Here is a 20,505-nt window from a genome sequence, read left to right as displayed (position 1 = left end):
ACTAAGTCATACAAAATCGAGTACTACAGATAATACCGATAATCCATTATTTTGAAATTGCAGGTCTGTCCTGTGTAAGAATATAAAATCAACAATTGATGACACATTTTAAATTCCAATTCAAAAACATCACAGAACAGTTCCTTAAAGTGTATGTTGATTCGGACCATAGACCTCTGCTGCGAACGGACACCAAACTTCAGAGTTTGGCACTGACCATCTAACGTGTGCGTTTGTGAACAGACTTTGCATTGGGAAATAATTGACATAGGATTGAAATGACTGACCCCCTCCCACAGGCAAAAGGAATGTCTCGTGTAAGAGAGTAGCTTTTAATTTTATTTTATAGAAATTTCATGTATGTCAATGAAGTGCTGCATTTTTTATCAGCTTGATTTTATACTTGTCAATTCAGATTTAATTTTAATAAAAAAAAAATGTGTTGTGTTACCTGAAATCGCATCATATTTTATATACAATTATCGTCGTGTATATATTTCGAAGAAAAAATGGGGATTATGCAATACTACCCATCCGGATGGGTGTGCATGAATATATACGTAAATAATGGGCTGAAGTGCTAACTGAGAAAAGTGCTGCAATCTTGCACATGTACAGACTATTGTAAGGTTTCTGCATGCCGCTATTTTTCATGGTGTCTGAAAAGCATGCATGCATATCCCAATGAGAACATTACTAGCTATTTCTTCGAAAAATATGACTGGAAAAAAAACAACAGATTTTCAAAGAGCTTTTGTATGGTGTACAGTTATATCGAATGAAAATGTCTTCTATCAGCTACTCATATCAATCAGTGAATACCTTGACTTCGGACAAAATATTCCAATTAACAATATTACAATGTGTACCTGTTACTAAATGTAATGTGTACCCGTCACAAGTGTTCACAGCAAACAGAAGAGCAACATGTATGGGTCACAACTGGAAAATATGTCATTGTGTTTTGCATGTTTAATCTTGCAGGAATATGTGGGGTGGTAACCAATAATTATACCTGTGATGCAGAGATGGCTGTAACGATAGGTTAATTCAGTGAAGTCCTCTTGGCGGTTAGCAGAGTATATTATAATGGACAGATGGACAGACATGCTACAGGGCTGACCGTCTTAGTTTCCAAACGATTCTTCCGAAATATGAAGAAAATCCAACACGAGGTTATAGAAATATCAGAAAGTAAACATAAGTTAACAAAAACCTTATATAAAATATTTTGTGACTTATGACTTGGATCACAAAGGGCAAGCGTCCACATCACTAAATCACAGGTCTTAATTACATAAAGATATATCCCAAGTATAAATATCCATTTACAGGATTATGAAATATGGGCAGATACACAACCAACCAAAACATTCACACTGTTTTCTGACAGTGTGAAAAACGTATATGCCGTGAATGGTCTTAGCTCTATAGTGATTCAGCCGAAGTATGAAGAAGTCGAACAAGAGGTTGTGAAATATAAGTTTAAAAAAAAATATTTTAAAAAAAAACTGCAATCACAATCTTACTGCAAATTTTCTGTGACAATGCTCATGATCCTAAGATCAAAGAAGAAAGCATGCATGTCACTGAATTATCTGTCGTACTATCGTACTAATTCACTATGAACTTGACCCCATTCCCCCAAAGATAAAAGTGGCAACCCAGCATGTTGCAGAATCGTTGTTGTTGTTGTTGTTGTAGTGTTTAACGCCATTTTTCAGCACACGATAGGCTATACATGGCGGCCAGTATTAATGGTGGAGGAAGAACCCTGAAAAACCCAGGGAAGAACCACCGACCCACGAGAAGCTACTGGCAGGCTTTCCCACGTACCCACGCTAGCCGAGCCTTGGACTCGAACCCACGCAGACAGAGGTGAGATAGCAGTGATCCGTAACGGAGAGCGCTTTAGACCACTCGGCTTGCAGAATCGTCTTAACTTCATAAAAATTAACGCCGAGTGTGATGGAAATATATCATGGGATTTAGGAAATATATGCAAAAGAGGCCCTTCAACCAAAACCTAAACTGCTGGTGCCGCCAATTACGGTAAAAGGAATGCTATGTCTCACTTCCCACGGCAGTGAGCTTAACAAAATATATGGTATGACAAGAACACTACCGTGAATACACTATTCTTTGAGAGGCAGCAATATTTGTTAATTTTATCGTTGCCACAAAAAGAAAGGCCCAACAAACAATGATCTCTCGTAGCAAAAAGTACCGATAAAAAAAACAAAAAAACAAACACATTTTCCCAAAACTAAGAACGTAAATGAAATTGCTGTATTCTGTTATTCAATACTTTCATTATTAGCTTGATTATTGGTACAAGATCAGTTGTCTTGGTCCATCTTTACAGTGAACAAGAAACGAACAGAAGCAAAAAGGCGCGAATAAAGCACACGTATAACGCCAGCTCTGTATGATTTCACGTTTTCAATGTATCGCAGGCCTTACACATTAACTGAATAAGAAAATTATATTTAACGAAGGATGTAATCTACCAAGCTAATTAATATCACGACGAAACCTGATGAACTAATACAGGAATTCAAGATAAGGACATTTCTTTTCTCTTTTTAACTGACAAGTGCTGAAATCTCCTGACATTCTTCAAAAATTAAACACTGTGGCAGCCACATTAAATGCAAAATAGGTATCATTTTTAGTTTGGACAAATCGGACACCATTAGAACACTTCCTGAAAATTCTATGTTAATAAGACCTTTCAGAAGACTTGGTTCCATGTCTTTCATGAGGCTCCATGTTTTTCAAGATGTTTATTGTGGCAGCCATATTTGAAGCCAGATCGGTAACCTTTTCATTCAGGAACAATTAGATATCGTAATAAGTCTTCTGGCGAAATACCCATACAAACATGGCATTACATTTAGGTCGAGTAATAATTATAAAACATTTCAAAATGACTGCCAAGGTGGCCATACTGGATGTCATATCAACACTATTTTGATCTAGAACCAACCAGATATCATAGAAAGTCTTCTGCTGAAAACCGAATGTTGATAAAATGATAGAATTTTCACGATGGTCGCTATAATGGCTGTATTGGATAGAAGATTCGAACATTTTTTTAAATGTATATTTAGGACCAATCAGGGGCTATAATTCTGGTGAAAACTTCATCCTAATATGACTACGTTCAAGAGAAGTAGCAATACCAAGATTTGCAAAATGGCATGTCAGATCGACACAATTTTCACTTAGAACTAGATTTCATAAAAGGTACTAAACATTATATATGTGTTCACCAGGAACCATTTTCATCTAGAATCAACTAGACGATGTCGTCTGTTGTAAACCTCGTCAATACGACTACCCATTCAGGAAAGGTGGCGATAACAATATTTTCAAAATGATTGCTGGGGCGGCCGTACTGGATGCCAGATCGGCACATTTAGGACCAACCAGACTCTACAAAAAGTCTTTTAATGAAACCCCAAGTCGATTCGTCTTTCCGTTCAGGAAAAGAAGAGATAACAAAAATTGCAAAATGTGACAGCCATAGTACGTGTCTGGGCAACATCTTTAATTTAGAACCAACTATACCTTCGGATAAATGTGTGTATAATGTTTCTTTCCAATTCTCCAAGTAGTATGGGATGTGTAGTGATAACAAAATTGTGTTAATGGACAAATGATTGACAACATGCGATCTCACAAGCTCTCCTGGTCTTTTATCCAGTATATCGAAAAATGTAAATCGGTTTGTATTTCTACCCCTAATCTTCAGGATCTATTTTTATGCTACATATCAATGAATTTGACCACGTTAAACTTCAATTTAGATTTCAAAAGAGCCCAAGTCATACCAATTTACTAACCATTTTTCAACTGAATCAATTTATGAACCAAATGCAAAGTGAAAACTATTGATAATTTATAATATCCTTGGGGCAAGAAAAATATGACCCCAAAAATGAGTCTCAAAAGATCATTAGACGGATGTAAATAAATATGTTTACATTTTAAGACGAAGCGAAACGGACACCAGCATTTGTTGAATGTGATTTTTTCACATGATGGTTAATAAAGTCTTAACTATTTCTCCCGTTACATGTGGAGTGGTCATACAATGAGAAGACCATTGTAAAGACCATTGTGTGTGACAACGTGCAAGTGACAAGCAAAATCTGAAATAAATACTGCAGTTAATTACTGCTGCGCTTAAGCAGCTTGGACGTCAAATTACACCAAACAAACCAAAATCATGAAAACAACATGATATGGCCACTTAAAGCCCAATTCAGAGAACCACTCTAATGCAACTATAAAAAAAGGATACAGATCCACCAATGTTATACAAGACTTTATTATCATCATAAAGATCATTAGCACTCATAACGATCTATAATTACAGCAATTGTACAGTATGTTATCCGAACGAGGGTACTACTATGCTAACTATGGGTGAAGACTAGAGAGAGGGATCTACCAACATATAAAACACGTTATTCATATGATCATCATCTTTTAACCAGTTGTCCTGATAGGCACTTAACCACAATGGTGACCTATAATATGTTTTATACAGAAGTGGAATGTATATTTCCTAAAATCATTCAAAATTGGCTTTAATCGACCTATTTAATCACAAGTAAGTGTACTTTATCCTCTGGCTCCATATTTTTGAGACACTGCAACCTATCATCCATCAAAGAAAATTTGCCCGATTTGTTCCTATGAAGCACAATGCAGTTGCCAGAGCTCCCTTTGTTATACATTAGCAAATATTTGTCTTCCTCTGCAGAATTGTTCAGAAAGTCTTCAATCATCCATATGTCCTCTTTTGAGATATCCATATAAATTCTCTCTGTATTCTGCTCAATAACACTGAAATCACAGTGATTATCTGGAAGACCTAACTGGTAGACAGCACTCTCCATCAAGCTGTACCACTCTTCATAGGCCTTCAGGAACTGATATGGATCTCTGTTTGGTGGAAACGTTAAGAACTCTATCTCCTCCTGACTTTGACCCTGGATGAGATCACGAACATGTTTAACACGCATGATAATGTGTCTCGTAGGCACTGTGCAGTGAGCAAGGGTTCGGTAACACCCCAGTTCACGGTAAAGCAGTCTGTAGTTCCTTGCATGGCGCAAACTCATATGTTTCCTTATGACACTGAAGCATTCGACTCTATCCAGTTCTTCATATCTGCACACGTAGTAACCCAAATGAAATGAAGCCTGAATCCTTATTAAAGGCTTTTCAAACTTCCTATCAATGATACTATACAGATATTCAAATTTTTCTTTAATGGACCAGGACTTTTGAGCGCTGTAAAAATAACTCCAATCTACCTGAGTGAAGCTTAATGAATTCTTGATTTGGTCAAAACTTAAAAAGTCTGGATGACTCCTTGATGATTTATTCGTTTTTGGAGGTGGCAAACTGAATAACAAACCCCGATTTCTAGATGGCTCTTTATTTCCCATGTAGAACTGATGATACCTGGACTCGCTAGCTAAAGTGTCACCTGGGGCTTTTCTCCACATCTTGCCCTCTGAAAACAAGGAGTCATAAAAAGATCAAGCAGTTACCAGTAAGCGGTAAAAAAAAAAAAAATGTATAACCATACTGACCATTTGAGAAAACTGCCATAATATACCACCGAGACACTACTTTTTCGCTAAACTTTACTGTTTAATTACATGTATGTACTTCTACAAAACTGAAATACTACTAAGGGATTGTATCCGAACACCAAGGACTTCATCAACCTTGTGAAGGCCACATAGGTAGCCATCTACAAGCTATTCACATCCAACTATAATAACGTGACCCGTTGGAAATAATTTTCGATTGTGATCGTCACTCATAGCAATCACCTCAGAACAATCCAAAACTAGGTTGAACGCTAACAGTATCTGAGAGCTGCCACTGCCTCACACAGATACCAGTACTCGAACCTACCCCGAAATGTTAACTAAAACTGGAGCTTACTTCGTTATCTTGTGCCCTCACTTAATACTACGGAGAATGTTATTGGACCCTGATACTTATGAAAAATCAAGGTAGACACGCGTTGCTTACTATAAACAAACATGGCATAAAAAAAATATTTAAAAAAAATAAAAAAATAACAATAAAAAAACCCCACAAGTTCAAACAAATTACACCCTCTACAGCTTAATTCCTGTCTGACATCACAAAATCTATAAATAAAACCTCGGACAAAGAACAGTTAATGGATGCGTTCAGTATCATAATTGCTTGCCAAATATCGATTGTGAAGATAATTTACCACGGGCTTAGAGAGCACTTTTTGTATATTACCAGCACCGGCCAGTTTGACTTTTTAATATTTCTGTTATTCCCTTAAATTGAATAAAATGTGCTGTTTAATCCTTAACGCATCAGAAAAGAGTCACAAAAGTTCGCTGATGCATGCAAAATCTGTTTGACCATTTATAATGTTATTGTAAAAGGTTTCTGGAAATCAGCAAATTTATCATGCAAAATACGGAGCACCAGTGAAAGCTTGATTTTTATCAGTCATATATTTGTCTTTCGGCAACCCCAACTTACACCTAGCATCTACAGCTTGGATTCACCTAATGTTTTATTTCAGAATTAGTTTTGTGTGACTAATTCTTGGATTCTGCAGACCAGGGCAATGTCGAATCCTACAGGCCCCGAACGATTGAGTCATAAACCAAACTGTCAGGCCCTGAATTGTGAAATGTAAAAGCTTCAGTCGTTGCAAACAATGGAGGAAATCAATAACTGCAACAATTCACATTTTCCTCCGTGTTTACAAAGAAATGCAAGATCTTGAACAAGTAGTTAGAGCCAGAGTGTCCTGTACAAACCTCGGTATAAACCACTTCACCATACAATGGTTTAGGCTGTTTTCAATGTATTACACAAGTCATGCCATATACAATAACGCACTAAGATGATTAATAATCTGAATGTAATGAACATTTACATAGCTAAGTTCTACAAAGACTGTGTAAGTTTTGAGCAGCCACAATACATATCAACTACCATGCAAGCAAACAAATTCATATTAAATTGATGTGGACAATAAAATGGTGGTCCCTTTCAAACGAAGTTAGTATTCTGCAACTTTTCAGCTTGACATTTAACTTTCAAAATTAGTTTTAATTAATCAGCACTATATAGCCATTATTGTGCTGACATTTTGCTAAACCACATCAATACATACATACATACATTGACAAAGCAGAAAAGAAAACATTTTTTCCATTATATCTAAGTAGAGCTACAACGAGTTGACTAAAAACAGATTATTCTTTTTTTCTTCTTCTTCTATTCACTGTCTTTAAATCTGCTTCTTAAACTTCTGTTCACCAAAAGAAGACAGATTTTACTGAAAATAACTTGAATATAACCATGTATAGGATGTAATATTCGTGTTACAATTCTTAATCAAAGAATTTTATAATTTTATGACAATCTCAGAAGTTCGTTCCCATCTTTTGTTTGACCTTGAGAGTAAAGTACACGTGTTAACTCAATTCATGATACTGTATTTTCGGCACATTTTCAGACAGACAAAATGATTACTCTTTTTGTCGTCCGAAGACTTACTGATTCTTTAATTTTTTTGTCAGAAAACAAACAAGGGTAGTCAAATATGCCACACACACACACACACACACACACACACCCCACACACACACACCCCGGGCCAGGCCGCGGTACTGAAGACGTTACCAGTAGTACCTAGGACAATGTGCTACCAGGAAGTAAAACAAGCATTATTTATTTTAAAAAACCTGTACATTCCAAGTAATGAATAAAGAACACATTACTTGTCTACTTTTGTTTATATGGCACATGTCCATCAACCACAAAACGCAGCTACACATGTATCAGTTCCACGATTTTAATTTTATTTTCCAGGAGAACCGTCATGTTACTACTCATTAATCCACAGTTTAACCCTCTGTTGATCAGCAATCGTTAAAATCTTCCCTGCATAATGCTCAGGTAGATCTGGCTCTTAAAAGTTTGCTAGGAGTAATCAGTAGAACAAACTGCACAGACCATGATCTGCAAGCACATTATACAACAGCAGATCAGGGCCTATGTTGTTTCCACTGGCTCCACTTACAGGCGACTATATATAGTATGTGGTGAATTAAATTATTTTGTTGTTGTAGAGTTCAACGCCATTTTTCAGCACAAGATAGGATAAATGGTGGAGGAAGAACCCGGGAAAAGCATAGAAAGAACCACCGACCCATGAGAAGCTACTAGCAGGTTAATTAAATGTAATTAGGGTTCAAATGGAGTCTTTATCTTTGTTTCTGTACATGTCTACACACATCGAAGACATGTTTTCTGCGACGCCATCCCGTACCAATGCGAAAAATATAAATCGTAACTGAAGGATAAAATAGGATTATTATCTTGTTTTAATCAAATTTATTTCAAGTACATGACTGATTCAGGGCACATTCTGGGCTGAAACATTCTTCCCGCTTTCCCTGTATGTAACACGCTAAAGGCTGTCAGAAAATGGCTGCACAGATATTATATTCAAGTAGTTATGATGCCTTTCATATTGTTTTAACCTTGAGGCACACATTTTATGTTGTGGAGATGTAATTATTACTGGCCAGTGTCCTTTCAACAACTATCTCAAAGTAACGCAAGTAAATAAAAGCTCTATGTTCATGTGATTTATCAATGGTCGGTCTACAGCTGCATTTGTGATACAAGTGCTCATATTTGCACATAGCAACTGGCAAATTGACATTTAAAAAATCTAGATGCATCGGTCTTAATATTTCTGTTTGCCTACGTACAAATTTTCTGACCAGAAACTCGTAATTTGACAGAAGTTATTGCAATAGGAAAAATTGGGCTTAACTACAGGAATTCCTCCAAAATCATAGTGGCTGGCGTCTTTGCATAATGTAAGCATCTGTTTCATGAAGGAGAATATTCCATCTGTTCCATTAAGGTGAATATTATTACTTGTCTAATCTATACATCTCTTTTTAATAACCACTTCTCTGATGAAAAATACTTAACCACACTGGTGACCTACACAATGTTTTAATGTACATTTCCCAACAAATCATATAAATTTGGCTATTTGATTGTAAGTAAATGCACCTTAGCCTCTGGTTCCATCTTTTTAAGACACTGCAATTTCTCATTCTCCAGAGAAAATTTGCCTAATTTGTTCCTATGGACCACATAACAGTTACCGGAACTCCCTTTATCATACATTAGTAAATATTTGTCTTCCTCTGCAGAATTGTTCAGAAAATGTTCTATCACCCACATGCCATCTTTTGTTACATCCATGAATATTTTGTGCGTATTTTGCTCAATAACAGTGGAACTACAACGATTGTCTGGAAGACCTAACTGGTAGACAGCACTCTCCTTCAGGCTGTACCACTCTTCATAGGCCTTCAGGAACTGATATGGATCTCTGTTTGGTGGGAACATCAAGAACCGTATTTCCTCCTGGCTTTGGCTTTTGATGAGATCACGAACATGAGCAATTTGATTGGCAATACAGTGAAAAGTAAGAGTACAATGCGCAAGAGTACGAAAGCATCCAAGGTCAAGAAAAAGCTGTTTATATTTTCGTGAATGAGTCAAACTCTTGTACTTCTGCATGACACTGAAACATTCTAATCGGTCCAACTCTTCATATTTGCACATGTAATAACCCAAATGAAAAGATGCCTGAATTCTAATTAGAGGTTTTTCAAACCTGCTGTGAACAATATTGCAAAGATATTCAACCTTTTCTTTAAGTGACCAAGACTTCTGGGAAGAACAAAAATAACCCCAATCCACCTGACTAAAATCTAACGAGTCCTTGATCTGGTTAAAGTTCAGCAAGTCTAATTGCTTCCTTGATGACTTCCCCTTTATAACAATATAATCATAATCAGATGCTTCCACGTTTCTAGGTGGCGGACATTTTTCTCTGCAGAACTGATGAAATCTGGACTCGAAAGTGTCACCTTTGACTTTTCTCTCTGTCCTGTCCACTGAAAACAATAAGTTTAGACGGTAAGCTGGGCAGGTGTTTTTTTTTAATCTTTTTTTTTTTTGCTTTTAATTTTTTTTTAATGATTTCAGTAAACTATCAACACATGATATTAAAATGTGTAGCTTTCTGCCGCCAAACATCTAGAAAAATATTAAATACCATAAAAAACAGAACCATTCCCTTGTAGAAAAAAATAATGCTTCCTAAAGATGGTTATTACCCAACCAACTTATGCTTGCTTTCCTTGACTGAAGTAAATTTGTAGATTTAAGCAAAGGCAACAACAGTGTTAGAACTTTCTTATTCTTCTCTTTTTATTCTGCATGGAGTTTGTACAGATAATTGTGGCAAAAAAATTCATCAAAGTTTTACACACAAAATCTCCAATATACGAGTAAGAATACAAACTTCTATGTTTAAAAAACTATATCCCAGCCACTGCCACGTTTAATTGTTTTATCAATGGTGTACACAAAAACAAAAAGAAAGTCATATCACTACCCTGGGCAGTTGATACATGCCAGCTACAGAATAAATATTGAAACTGGAAATGATAAGTCCGTGTCGCACAAGCAAACAGTTACTACATAGTCCTTCAATGTTGGAATGATTTATCTATGTATCATATCATTTATTCAACCAGCATTGTCCACTGGATTTTCCCCCGCTTCTGGAAAGTTGGCCCTAATTAACAACACAGAAACTGTTCAAAGTACCACCCTCAAAGTTTACATAGTTAATTAGCATTAAAAAGGGAGTTGTCGTTTTGGACTGAATGCCATTTTTCAGCGCACGATAGGCCATACAGGGCGGCAGGTATAATTAGTGGAGCAAGAATCCGGGTAAAACCCCAGTGAGAACCACCAACACACAGTAAACTACTGGCAAGGTTTCTCACATATCCACATTGGCCAAGCCCGATACTCGAACCCACGTTGACAAAGGTGAGATGGTAGTGATCGGTAATGTAGAGCGCTTTAGACCATTCGGCCACCCGGTACCCTGCAAAGGGAGTTAATTCTTTAGTTGCCATGGATGCCCAATTCTGTTCTAACACGCTGGGGGCCTACTCCTGAATTCATAACTTGAAAATCACTAACCAATCAGGAAAAGGAGTTGTAGAGCGGTTTCAAGTCCATCCGACTGATTAGTGTGGAATATCCATCAAAATTATATTTGTTTTCTTTTTGAAGGTGATGGGTTTCTTTGTTCTTAGCAAATAAATAACCAGCACAAAATACAGATTTAGAATATGCTCTGAGCAATGACATTAAATACATGAAATGCCTTAAACCAATGCATCATACATGTGACTGCATATAAACACAAGTTTGAGGTACTTTAATAAGGCCATTACCAACTTTCAATCCATATTTAAAAAAAAAAATTAAATCTTTAAAATACTGAATAATTACAAATGTAGCCAAGATTTTAGCTATAATATTGTGCAAAGATATTTATAAATTTGGACGTCGTTCGTACAAGAAATATGTTAACTGAAGCAAAATCTTTTCAGTGCATACAATTAAATATGCTACTTTTCTATTTATTAAAAGCATTTATGCCAGAATGTCTTCTGGTATATTCAGTCAAATTTTGATGAGTTTATGAAGTCATTTAAACTTTCTCATGTAGCATGGCATTATTTTGCATCGTTAGTAATGGTAGCCCTATTTTATTTTGAACAGGCATAATTTACACAAATCGGAATGCCCTTATTACTATCATCCGTTCTATGAAAATATGTAAATTTCTAATAAGCAGTGTTTGCTTTAAAGCTTTGTCCATTTATAGTAATAGCAGGTTTATGTGATAGTGGTCTGGTATCATTTGTATCAGTTGAAAAATCCTTTATGCCAGGATGCGTTCAGTCAAAATTTGGATAAAGTCATTTCAAGTCATCTTGATTGTTAGTGAAGGTAGCCATATTTGCTGGCGAATTATTATCATTTTTTATACATTAGAAAACCATTTATGCCACATTACTTTCTGTAAAGTTTGATCTAATGTTTTTGATTGATGTTTGAGAAACTGCTGCTCTGAGGTTTTTATATTGTTAGTTATAGCAGCCATATTTGATGGCGGATGGGCATTATATGTATATAAAAAAATACATTATTTAAATCGTCTATGCTGTGAATGCTCATCATCATCTGACATCAGAACTGGTGAAGTTCTATTCAGCATTTTTTCAATACAAATTAGTTTCAGCTTTTTCTATATTAGTAATTGTGGTCAAATTTAATGGTGGATTTGCATCATTTAAACCAATATGGATGACCTTCATCACAGGATGCTTTAAATTTCATCCAATTTGGTCTCACTGTGTTGAGCGGTCATTTTTATGTATTTGTATTTTATTAACAGTAGTCATATTTAATGGTGGATTGGCATCACAAATAAATATGAAGATCTTCATGTCAGGATACTTTTTTGTAAAATTCTGGTCAAACGTGTTCAGTAGCTTTTTTTAACTTGTCCTAATGAGTCTCTTTTCAGAAGGCAGTAGCAGTTGCCTTATTTTATATTGGACTGGCATCATCTGAATAAAACTGAAAGACCCACATGCCAGGATGGTTTCTGTCAAAACTGTTTAAATGTGTTGAGCAGTTTTGAGAAACTGTTTAAAGATTTATATTAGTAACCTTGGTGATAATATTGGTGGCAGATCAGTATAGTTCAAACAAACAAGTTTGGGCCTAATGAATGCATGAACCAACCTCCATTTATACATTATCAAACCTACATTATTTATAACTGTTGTATGTGTGCATGTTCTATTACCGCTCGACAATCTATTGGGCTAAACATCTAAAATAATCGGCAATCAAACATATCAAACAAAACAAATCTGGTGTGATTCATCAACTGTTTTAAATGACCTAGTTATATTGCGTTTACTCAACCCATTTACTCCAGAGATGATCACCCTTTGATGTCAATAGTGACTCAATGCAATTAATGAAAGTCACATTACTAACATCAGTGTCATTTACCTTTATGAACCGATTAAATGACAGCAATGATTCTTAAATTTTTTTATAATTATTCAGATGATTATTTTTTATATTTTTTATGTGCAACAGAGGCGAAATGACTATGCTAAATGTGGAGCTTGTCTGTTTATATTTAAATTAAAAGAATCATGTTGTGACCACTTTAGAAGCAATTCTCAAGTGAAGTGATCATTACTAAGAGGATAAAATGAGCCACTATCTAAATTAATTTTCTAACGAAGGTAATAAGAACGATTCGAAGAAGGAAAATTCACATGAAAGTAGAGGGACAAAAACGTAGGGCTTCCACTGAGTCTGAGGGAACTTTTCTATGAAAGTGTATTAACCCACAGGATAAGAACTATGTTGAACTTGATGTTAATTAAAACCAAAAATTCAGAGCTTGAGACTTTGTTCTGTCAACTGATCGAGTCTTAAGAAAAATGTATGGGGAAAATCTGAATTCATGTAAATTCCATTCCAATGTTGCTGATGGAAGTACTAGTGCTACCATATCAGAGCAAGAAATAGTGTATACAAGATACACTGACAAGGACTAAGCTGAAAAATGCAGCCCCTTCATAAAAAAAATATGTCGGACATTATTGCTTTTGTTCTTTCTCTGGATTAATGGGTATACATCTCATCAAGTGACTGAAATATTAGAGCAAGTAAAAAGGTAGGCAGGACAAACAAATTATCTTTAGACACTTGTCCTGGACAAGTTTTCATAATTTGTATTGTACTCCTTACAAAATTTATAGAAGCTAGAAATATATTTGTTCATAGAACACAGATGCCTCCCCATAAGAGTGAATGAAATGAGCTGAAATGAAAAACAGCCAACACATGATAGATGGATGTCCATACAGCCATTATATGGGGCAAGGTTCTGGAGCACAACTACAGTCTACTTGAAAGACCATCTGCACTCTATTCTTAGACAATGCGGAGGCCCCGAGTGGCAGAGTGGTCTAAAGCGCTCACCCTGGGTTCGAGTCTCGGGCTTAGCCAATGAGTGTACGTGAGAAAGCTTGCCAGTAGTTTCTCGTGGGTCGGTGGTTCTTTCCGGGATTTTCCCAGGTTCTTCATCCACCATTTATACTGGCCGCCATGTATGGCCTCTCTTGTGCTGAAAAATGGCATTACGCCCTATAACAACATCAACAACTGATAACGAGCAACAAAGGCTTGGACAGATGAGATCAGAAAATCAAACTTTTGAGGTATTTTGAATGATGACAACTTGCACTGATAGTGCCGAAAATCAATATTGTTAAATCTTTTGACAATAAGGCATGCATGAATGAGTGCTGAAAATTAAACTGGTTAAATCTTTGGACAACAAAGGCTTATAAGAATGGCTCAAAATTAAAAGCAGAAGAGCAAAAACAACGTTTCTCTACAAATATTTATATTTTCATTTCTCTTCAATTCTGTTAAACATGTTGAATGAAAGGGGAATTAACATGCTGTTCATATTCACTTATATGTCCAACTGGAAGCAACATATACCCTGAGCTGCTATCGCATAATGCACCACCAGATCAGGGCCTGTGCAGTTTGCAGTTGGACTGGAATTACAAGTGAGTGTATGCACTTGTGCTTTATAGTCATAGTAATGTTATCTTCAAAGTACTAGGGACAAAAACAATTACTTGTCACTTTACCAGATAGTAATTATAGATGATTCAGCCAAGTATTTGTTATTATTTGTCACTGAACTGTTGCTGAACTGTGTGAATAAGTATTGTATAAGTAAAATTTATTATTTGATTGCAGAACTTCAGTATGAAATTAATTTTGCAGATAGGCTTCATAATAATAATAATGTAAAGTACATGTACATACAAAGTTCATTCATGTATTGATGGAACAGTACTTACTAAAAGTTGATAGGACATATAAAGTCTGTTACACAATCAAAGTGCTATTTTAATATAAGAAGGCTGACACTGCATGCATATTGAAAATCAAAACATGTAAAACAAAAAGATCTGCCATGATTTGATCTACCATCATCAACAGTACCACTTATGAAGATCTGCATAAATACAACTCAAACAGATCACAGAGATTGTCATTAAATAAAACAAATATCACAGTATGAATCTTGATTGTAATTTTTCCAGACAATTAAAGCAGTAGTGTTATTTTAGTAGCAGGTAAGTCATTAATACAGAACCAATGTAACGATCTAAGTTTGTGCAGTCGGGTACCAAAACTTTCATATGACTAACAGCAACATAAAAAAAGCACATTCCAATATGACTAAATACATTTTTTTTAAACACTTGAATAGGTATTTGTTTTGTCCCAGGTCATTTTCTTAAATACATTATTATTGTACGAAACTAACTGTGAATGATACAAGACTGGATGTAGGTTTTATTATTATGAGTTACCACCTTGGAAATGTTAAAGAGCATTTCACAGGTAAGACTTTTACATGAATGGATTTCTATGTTAATAAATGGTAACAACATATTATTGAAACGTCTTACTGGTGGGTAATAAAGATTTAAATATGTTATTCATTATATCAGTGTCAGTGATCTAATAAATAGTGAAGTGTAATTCTCTCAATTTTCAACAATATGAGTCATAAAATTAGAAGTAAGCCATGCTGAACATTTTCTCAAAGAGTTATTAGCCTGTGTCTCTTGTTTTATCACTGCACAACTACAAATGCATCTGAAAACATCATTATAAATACAATTAAAATGATGCCTTAAAATAAAAAAAAAACTTATTTTGGCCCACTAATGATGTTTTTACCATAAATAGACTGAAGTGTCTTAGGGTACCTCAATAGCTGCGCAATAAGTGTTAAGTTCTGCAGTCAATGGCTAAAGCAGTATAAGAACTGGTCAGATCAATCTTGTATAAGCACTTATGTGAGTAACAATAACAATAATGACGCTTAATACCTCTAAAAGAAAAGAGTTGAAAACATGTCATATACATAGCACTGTTCACATTTCCCAAAATGCAACATTCACAAGAAACAAAACGGGAATGCAAATGAATAGCACAAGTATTATAAATATTTATAATGATACAGATGATCAAAAATGGCATTTGTGGAGGACCCTACATCCCATAAGGATTCAATGGAATAATAGGAAAGGGGGGGGATACCAGCCTGATCCACTTCCATATTCTGGACATGCTGGGTAGGGTTCCAATCCTGTCATGTGTGTGATGTTATAGTTGAGGAGAGGTGGGAACTTGGTGCAATCTCTATCCCCATACGATGAGACCTCTGAATAATGATTGGTGTAAAGTTGGCAACAGGTGTGAGGTGACCACTGACCTAACACTGATCATTCTGACAAACTGCCCAGTGACTGATGACCAGACATTGACCTGTGAGATGCATTTACCAGTCAAAGACCAATCACCAGACAGATATTTCACAGCCTAGTTTGTCATCATCACTCCTCAAGGTGAAATGTTGCCCCACCAGCTATTCATGAGGGCACAATACACTATGCCAGTAGACATTTCATTGTTATATCTTTCTTGAGAGCGCTTGCAAGCACACACTAAAATAACAATGAAATGAAAGCCATGAAAACAATTGTCAATATACAAAGGTAAACAAATGCCACATTTGATGTTTAAACAATTAATTAAAACCAAGAAATATGTAATCGCTTTATAACACAGCCTCTGCATTACTTTCTTGACATAAAAGACCTACCCATAATCAGTGTAAATGATAATGAATATATATGTACCTTAACCCTAAAGGGAAGGATATAGCATGGTTACCTGAGAAGTCCCTTTAAACATCAAATTCTGAGAGGAAGTTGGTGTCTCTAGCAGGTAAACGGTATATGGAGAAGATACATATAACACGGAAATAATACCTGTTGACAGACGACCACAAAGTGGTGGTGCTCTAGCAATATAAGACATTTGGCCACAAATCCATTAGCATGGCATCCTTGAAAAAGACAACTGTTCTGCACATGTGCATGTGAGGTACATGAGTGGACTGTGTCCTACTGAGAAATCTCCCCTCTGTGGGAGGATTCATCCACATCAAATGGAATAGGTCTGGCAATGTGAAAAAGTAAAAGCTATGCAATACTGACAGGAAAGTTATTGCTGCTATAAAGCAACGTTTTCACGTTTCAAAGAGGAAAACACACATACATACACTCTAAGAATGACACGCACAGAACTATATAAACATTAACATTTTGACAGAGAAAAGTAAACTATTCAGAATGATCAAGTGATAAAAAACATGTATCAACATAACTAGAAATGGACCTATTATCTACGAATAAGCCTTAAGATTGGATGTAAGATAGCCGCACTAAAACACAATCCAATTTTGTTCTTTAAAACTCCATGTATAAACGTATATCTCAAATGTATTGTTATGATTTTTTTTTTCAAACTGTGATCAGCATAATATGAGGAAGAACAAATGTGACTTGCTCTCTAGCTCTTCAAAGTGTAAAGAGCAAAAATTCAGCTTGTGCTTTTGTCAAACTGTCTCATGTTTTTAATTCTGATATCAATGGCAAAGAGAACAGAATTAACAATCTTCCTATAGATTAAAAAATACTGCTAATTTCCCAATACACTGAGGCAATTCCTGGAGATAAATTTAACTCATTAACTCTCAAATATGGCCACAAAAACATTGGGAACTCATTTGGGGGGCACTGGCTGCAAGATTTTAAGGGCCACTGAAAGCCCTGCATTTTATACAATTTAAGATACATTGTTTTTTAAAGGCAAGATTTAGTCATGAAAACAAGTGCTCTAAGTTGAAGATGCATCAGAGTGTTTCTCCAGAATGACAGATATGTTAGTCAAGCTCAATTTAATGAGTAAATTTCTCCCATTTCAATAAAAGCAAGTGCTTGGATATCACAAGGACACTTTACCATGAGCTTAATGAAATATGTAGCCTTCATTAATATCATTCAGCTCCTACTAATTATGAATAAGCCAGATTGTTAGATACTGTGCCAGAATCAAACAATTACTTAACTCAAATTTTGCAATGGCACAATGAGATGCTATCATTGGATAATTAGCTTTTCAAAAGTCTTTGACCAACTACAATTGTTGACTGTAAATCACAGGAGTCAGGTTTTCAATATTCAGTGGAAAAGCCTCTGCTACTGAATGTGACTTTAACTAATAAAATGTACTGCCATTTTCATAATATGCAACTGTTGCCACCATGCTGACAATAGGGACATTTTAAAATTTTATTTCCAAAAGTTGTTTATCACATATTTGTTATGCAATATAAGTGGTCTAATTATATTGTTCTCAAATGGACACTAGACCTCCACCTTTACAAAAATAAATTCACTGTTGTCATTTTCAGCAATGTAAAATGTCTTTGATTTATATTCGGTAAGAATAGTCATCAGGGAAAAACTTGTCTATATGTCATATATAAAAGAAAACATCAAATTCCATGAAAACTGCTGTGGAATAAGGTCAGTATAAAGAATGTGCAAAGTTTTCAAGCTTATCTATATACTGAAACCAGTGAAATGTTTAAACTCATATGATTGTACATAGTTCCCACAATATAACCATCTAAATAATGAAACCAACTGACCATGTTCTTAATTAAAACTTCTTTAATAATGTATGCAATTTTCCCTATTTCTACTTTCTTTAGCTCAACTCAAAATGTCATTTAAACGTTAGCTATTTACAGCTGTGCTGTTATTTTCTTTTTTCTCTTCTCCTAAGCATGTGTACTGTGATAGTCTACCATTCATTAGTATGAATACAAGCTGGCAGGTTCGTGGCTGTCTACCATTCCTCAGTATGAATACAGGTTGGGAAGTCTGTGGTAGTTTACCATTCCTCAGAATGAATACAAGTTGGGAAGTCTGTGGTAGTCTACCATTCCTCAGAATGAATACAAGCTGGCAAATATGTGGTAGTCTACCATTCCTCAGTATGAATACAAGCTGGGAAGTCTGTGGTAGTCTACCATTCCTCAGAATGAATACAAGCTGGCAAATATGTGGTAGTCCACCATTCCTCAGTATGAATACAAGTTGGGAAGTCTGTGGTAGTCTACCATTCCTCAGAATGAATACAAGCTGGCAAATATGTGGTAGTCTACCATTCCTCAGTATGAATACAAACTAAAGTTTGCCATGGTCGACCATTCCTTCGCATGCATACAAGTTTACATGTGTGCAGTAGTCTACCATTCCTCAGTATGCAAACAATTTTACAAGTGTGCAGTAGCCTACCATTCTTCAGCATGCATACGAGTTGGCAAGTTTCAAGCAGTCTACCATTCCTTATCTGGAATTTTAACCCTCTTCCTCTGGACAGGTCTTCTAAGGTTCTCATTAACCTTAGCCACAATTTGACCTTTCCACAAATCTGGATTTTGATACTCAGGGTAAAACGACAGAACATATCTCTGAAGAATTTCCTTCCTCTGGGGATCCAACTCCTGTTTGTTCAATACTCCACCTCCAAAGTATGAATACTTTAGCCTCAGATTCTCGGCTGTAAAAAGTTCTGGGAATAACCTTTCAGAAATTTTGACAGCAAAGTTTCCTGGTCCTGATGATTGAGATTTAAGTTTTTCAAGGACTCTCATTGACATCTTGTACTCTAAAGGGACATCATGAAAAGGATCTTCAAGGCATGTTCCAAATGGCTGACATTTTATGGAATTATAATCGGAGACCTGTTGGAAAACAGAGTCAAAACAATGGGCATCAGTGGAAAGGCCTGGACTGGAAACTGTCTGATTTAACTGCTGTGCTTGTTGTATACTATGGGTTTCTAGCTGCGACTTGGTAACTAGCTGAGCAACTGAATGGATAATCAAGTCGCACTTTGCCTCAAGACGCTGCAACGATGACTCCATTCGAGCCTGACGTCTGTTGACTGAATTCAATTTTGGTCCTAATTTTCTAATGCTTTTATCCAAATATAATGGTGCTGATGCATCCGTCATGTGAAAAGCAGGATCCTGATGTTCAGTGACACCAACTAGATTCTCATTTTCTAACTCCATTTTGTCATCAAGCTGAACTGATTTAAAAAATAATGCAGCTTCATCCTCATCACTGTTTTCATTTCTATTCTGATTATTTCTCTCGCTTGCTATTAAGGATGCCTGTTCACCTGTTCTGTTTTCATTTGCTGTTCTCAGACCACTACAAGGCAGCCTGGTTGTCTGGAATGAAAGGAGAGAACAATACCCTACATATCACAGAAGACACTATAGTGGAAAATTATATGCACATTCATTCAAGATTATGATTATGAGGGAAAATTAAAGCTTCACAAAAAAAATTATGTCTTGCCCACACAAAAATTAAAGCCTGGGTAGAATTAAAAGAACTCTGATCACAAAGCAAATTACAACTTTGTTTAATGATTTTACTGATGATACTGGTAATGACAAGGTGGTTGCTACAATTTCTGATGATGTTTGCTTCTTTCTGCATATACCAAGTAGTTTAT

At 35.8% G+C, this 20,505-nt stretch overlaps 1 protein-coding gene across 16 annotated transcripts in view; it reads right to left on the bottom strand.

Annotated features, from left to right (window-relative positions):
* The window catches only part of LOC149775629 (uncharacterized), a 194,377-nt gene that overhangs the window by 122,548 nt on the left and 51,324 nt on the right, over nucleotides 1-20,505 (bottom strand). The window contains exon 4 of one of the 16 annotated variants that reach the window (XM_089944312.1): nucleotides 4,321-5,533. The exons of 13 other annotated variants lie outside the window; for them this stretch is intronic. In XM_089944312.1, coding sequence (XP_089800438.1) covers nucleotides 4,608-5,533 — 926 coding nt within the window. In that variant the 3' untranslated portion in view covers nucleotides 4,321-4,607. 2 more of the 16 variants (XM_089944313.1, XM_089944308.1) reach the window with 2 other exon arrangements.

Source organism: Sinohyriopsis cumingii, chromosome 19 (genome assembly GCF_028554795.1).
Source record: "Sinohyriopsis cumingii isolate HCF-2022 chromosome 19, ASM2855479v2, whole genome shotgun sequence".
NCBI classification, from domain to species: Eukaryota; Metazoa; Mollusca; class Bivalvia; order Unionida; family Unionidae; genus Sinohyriopsis; species Sinohyriopsis cumingii.
The sequence above is the reverse complement of the archived record's forward strand: the minus strand, read 5'-3'. Positions and strand labels throughout refer to the sequence as shown.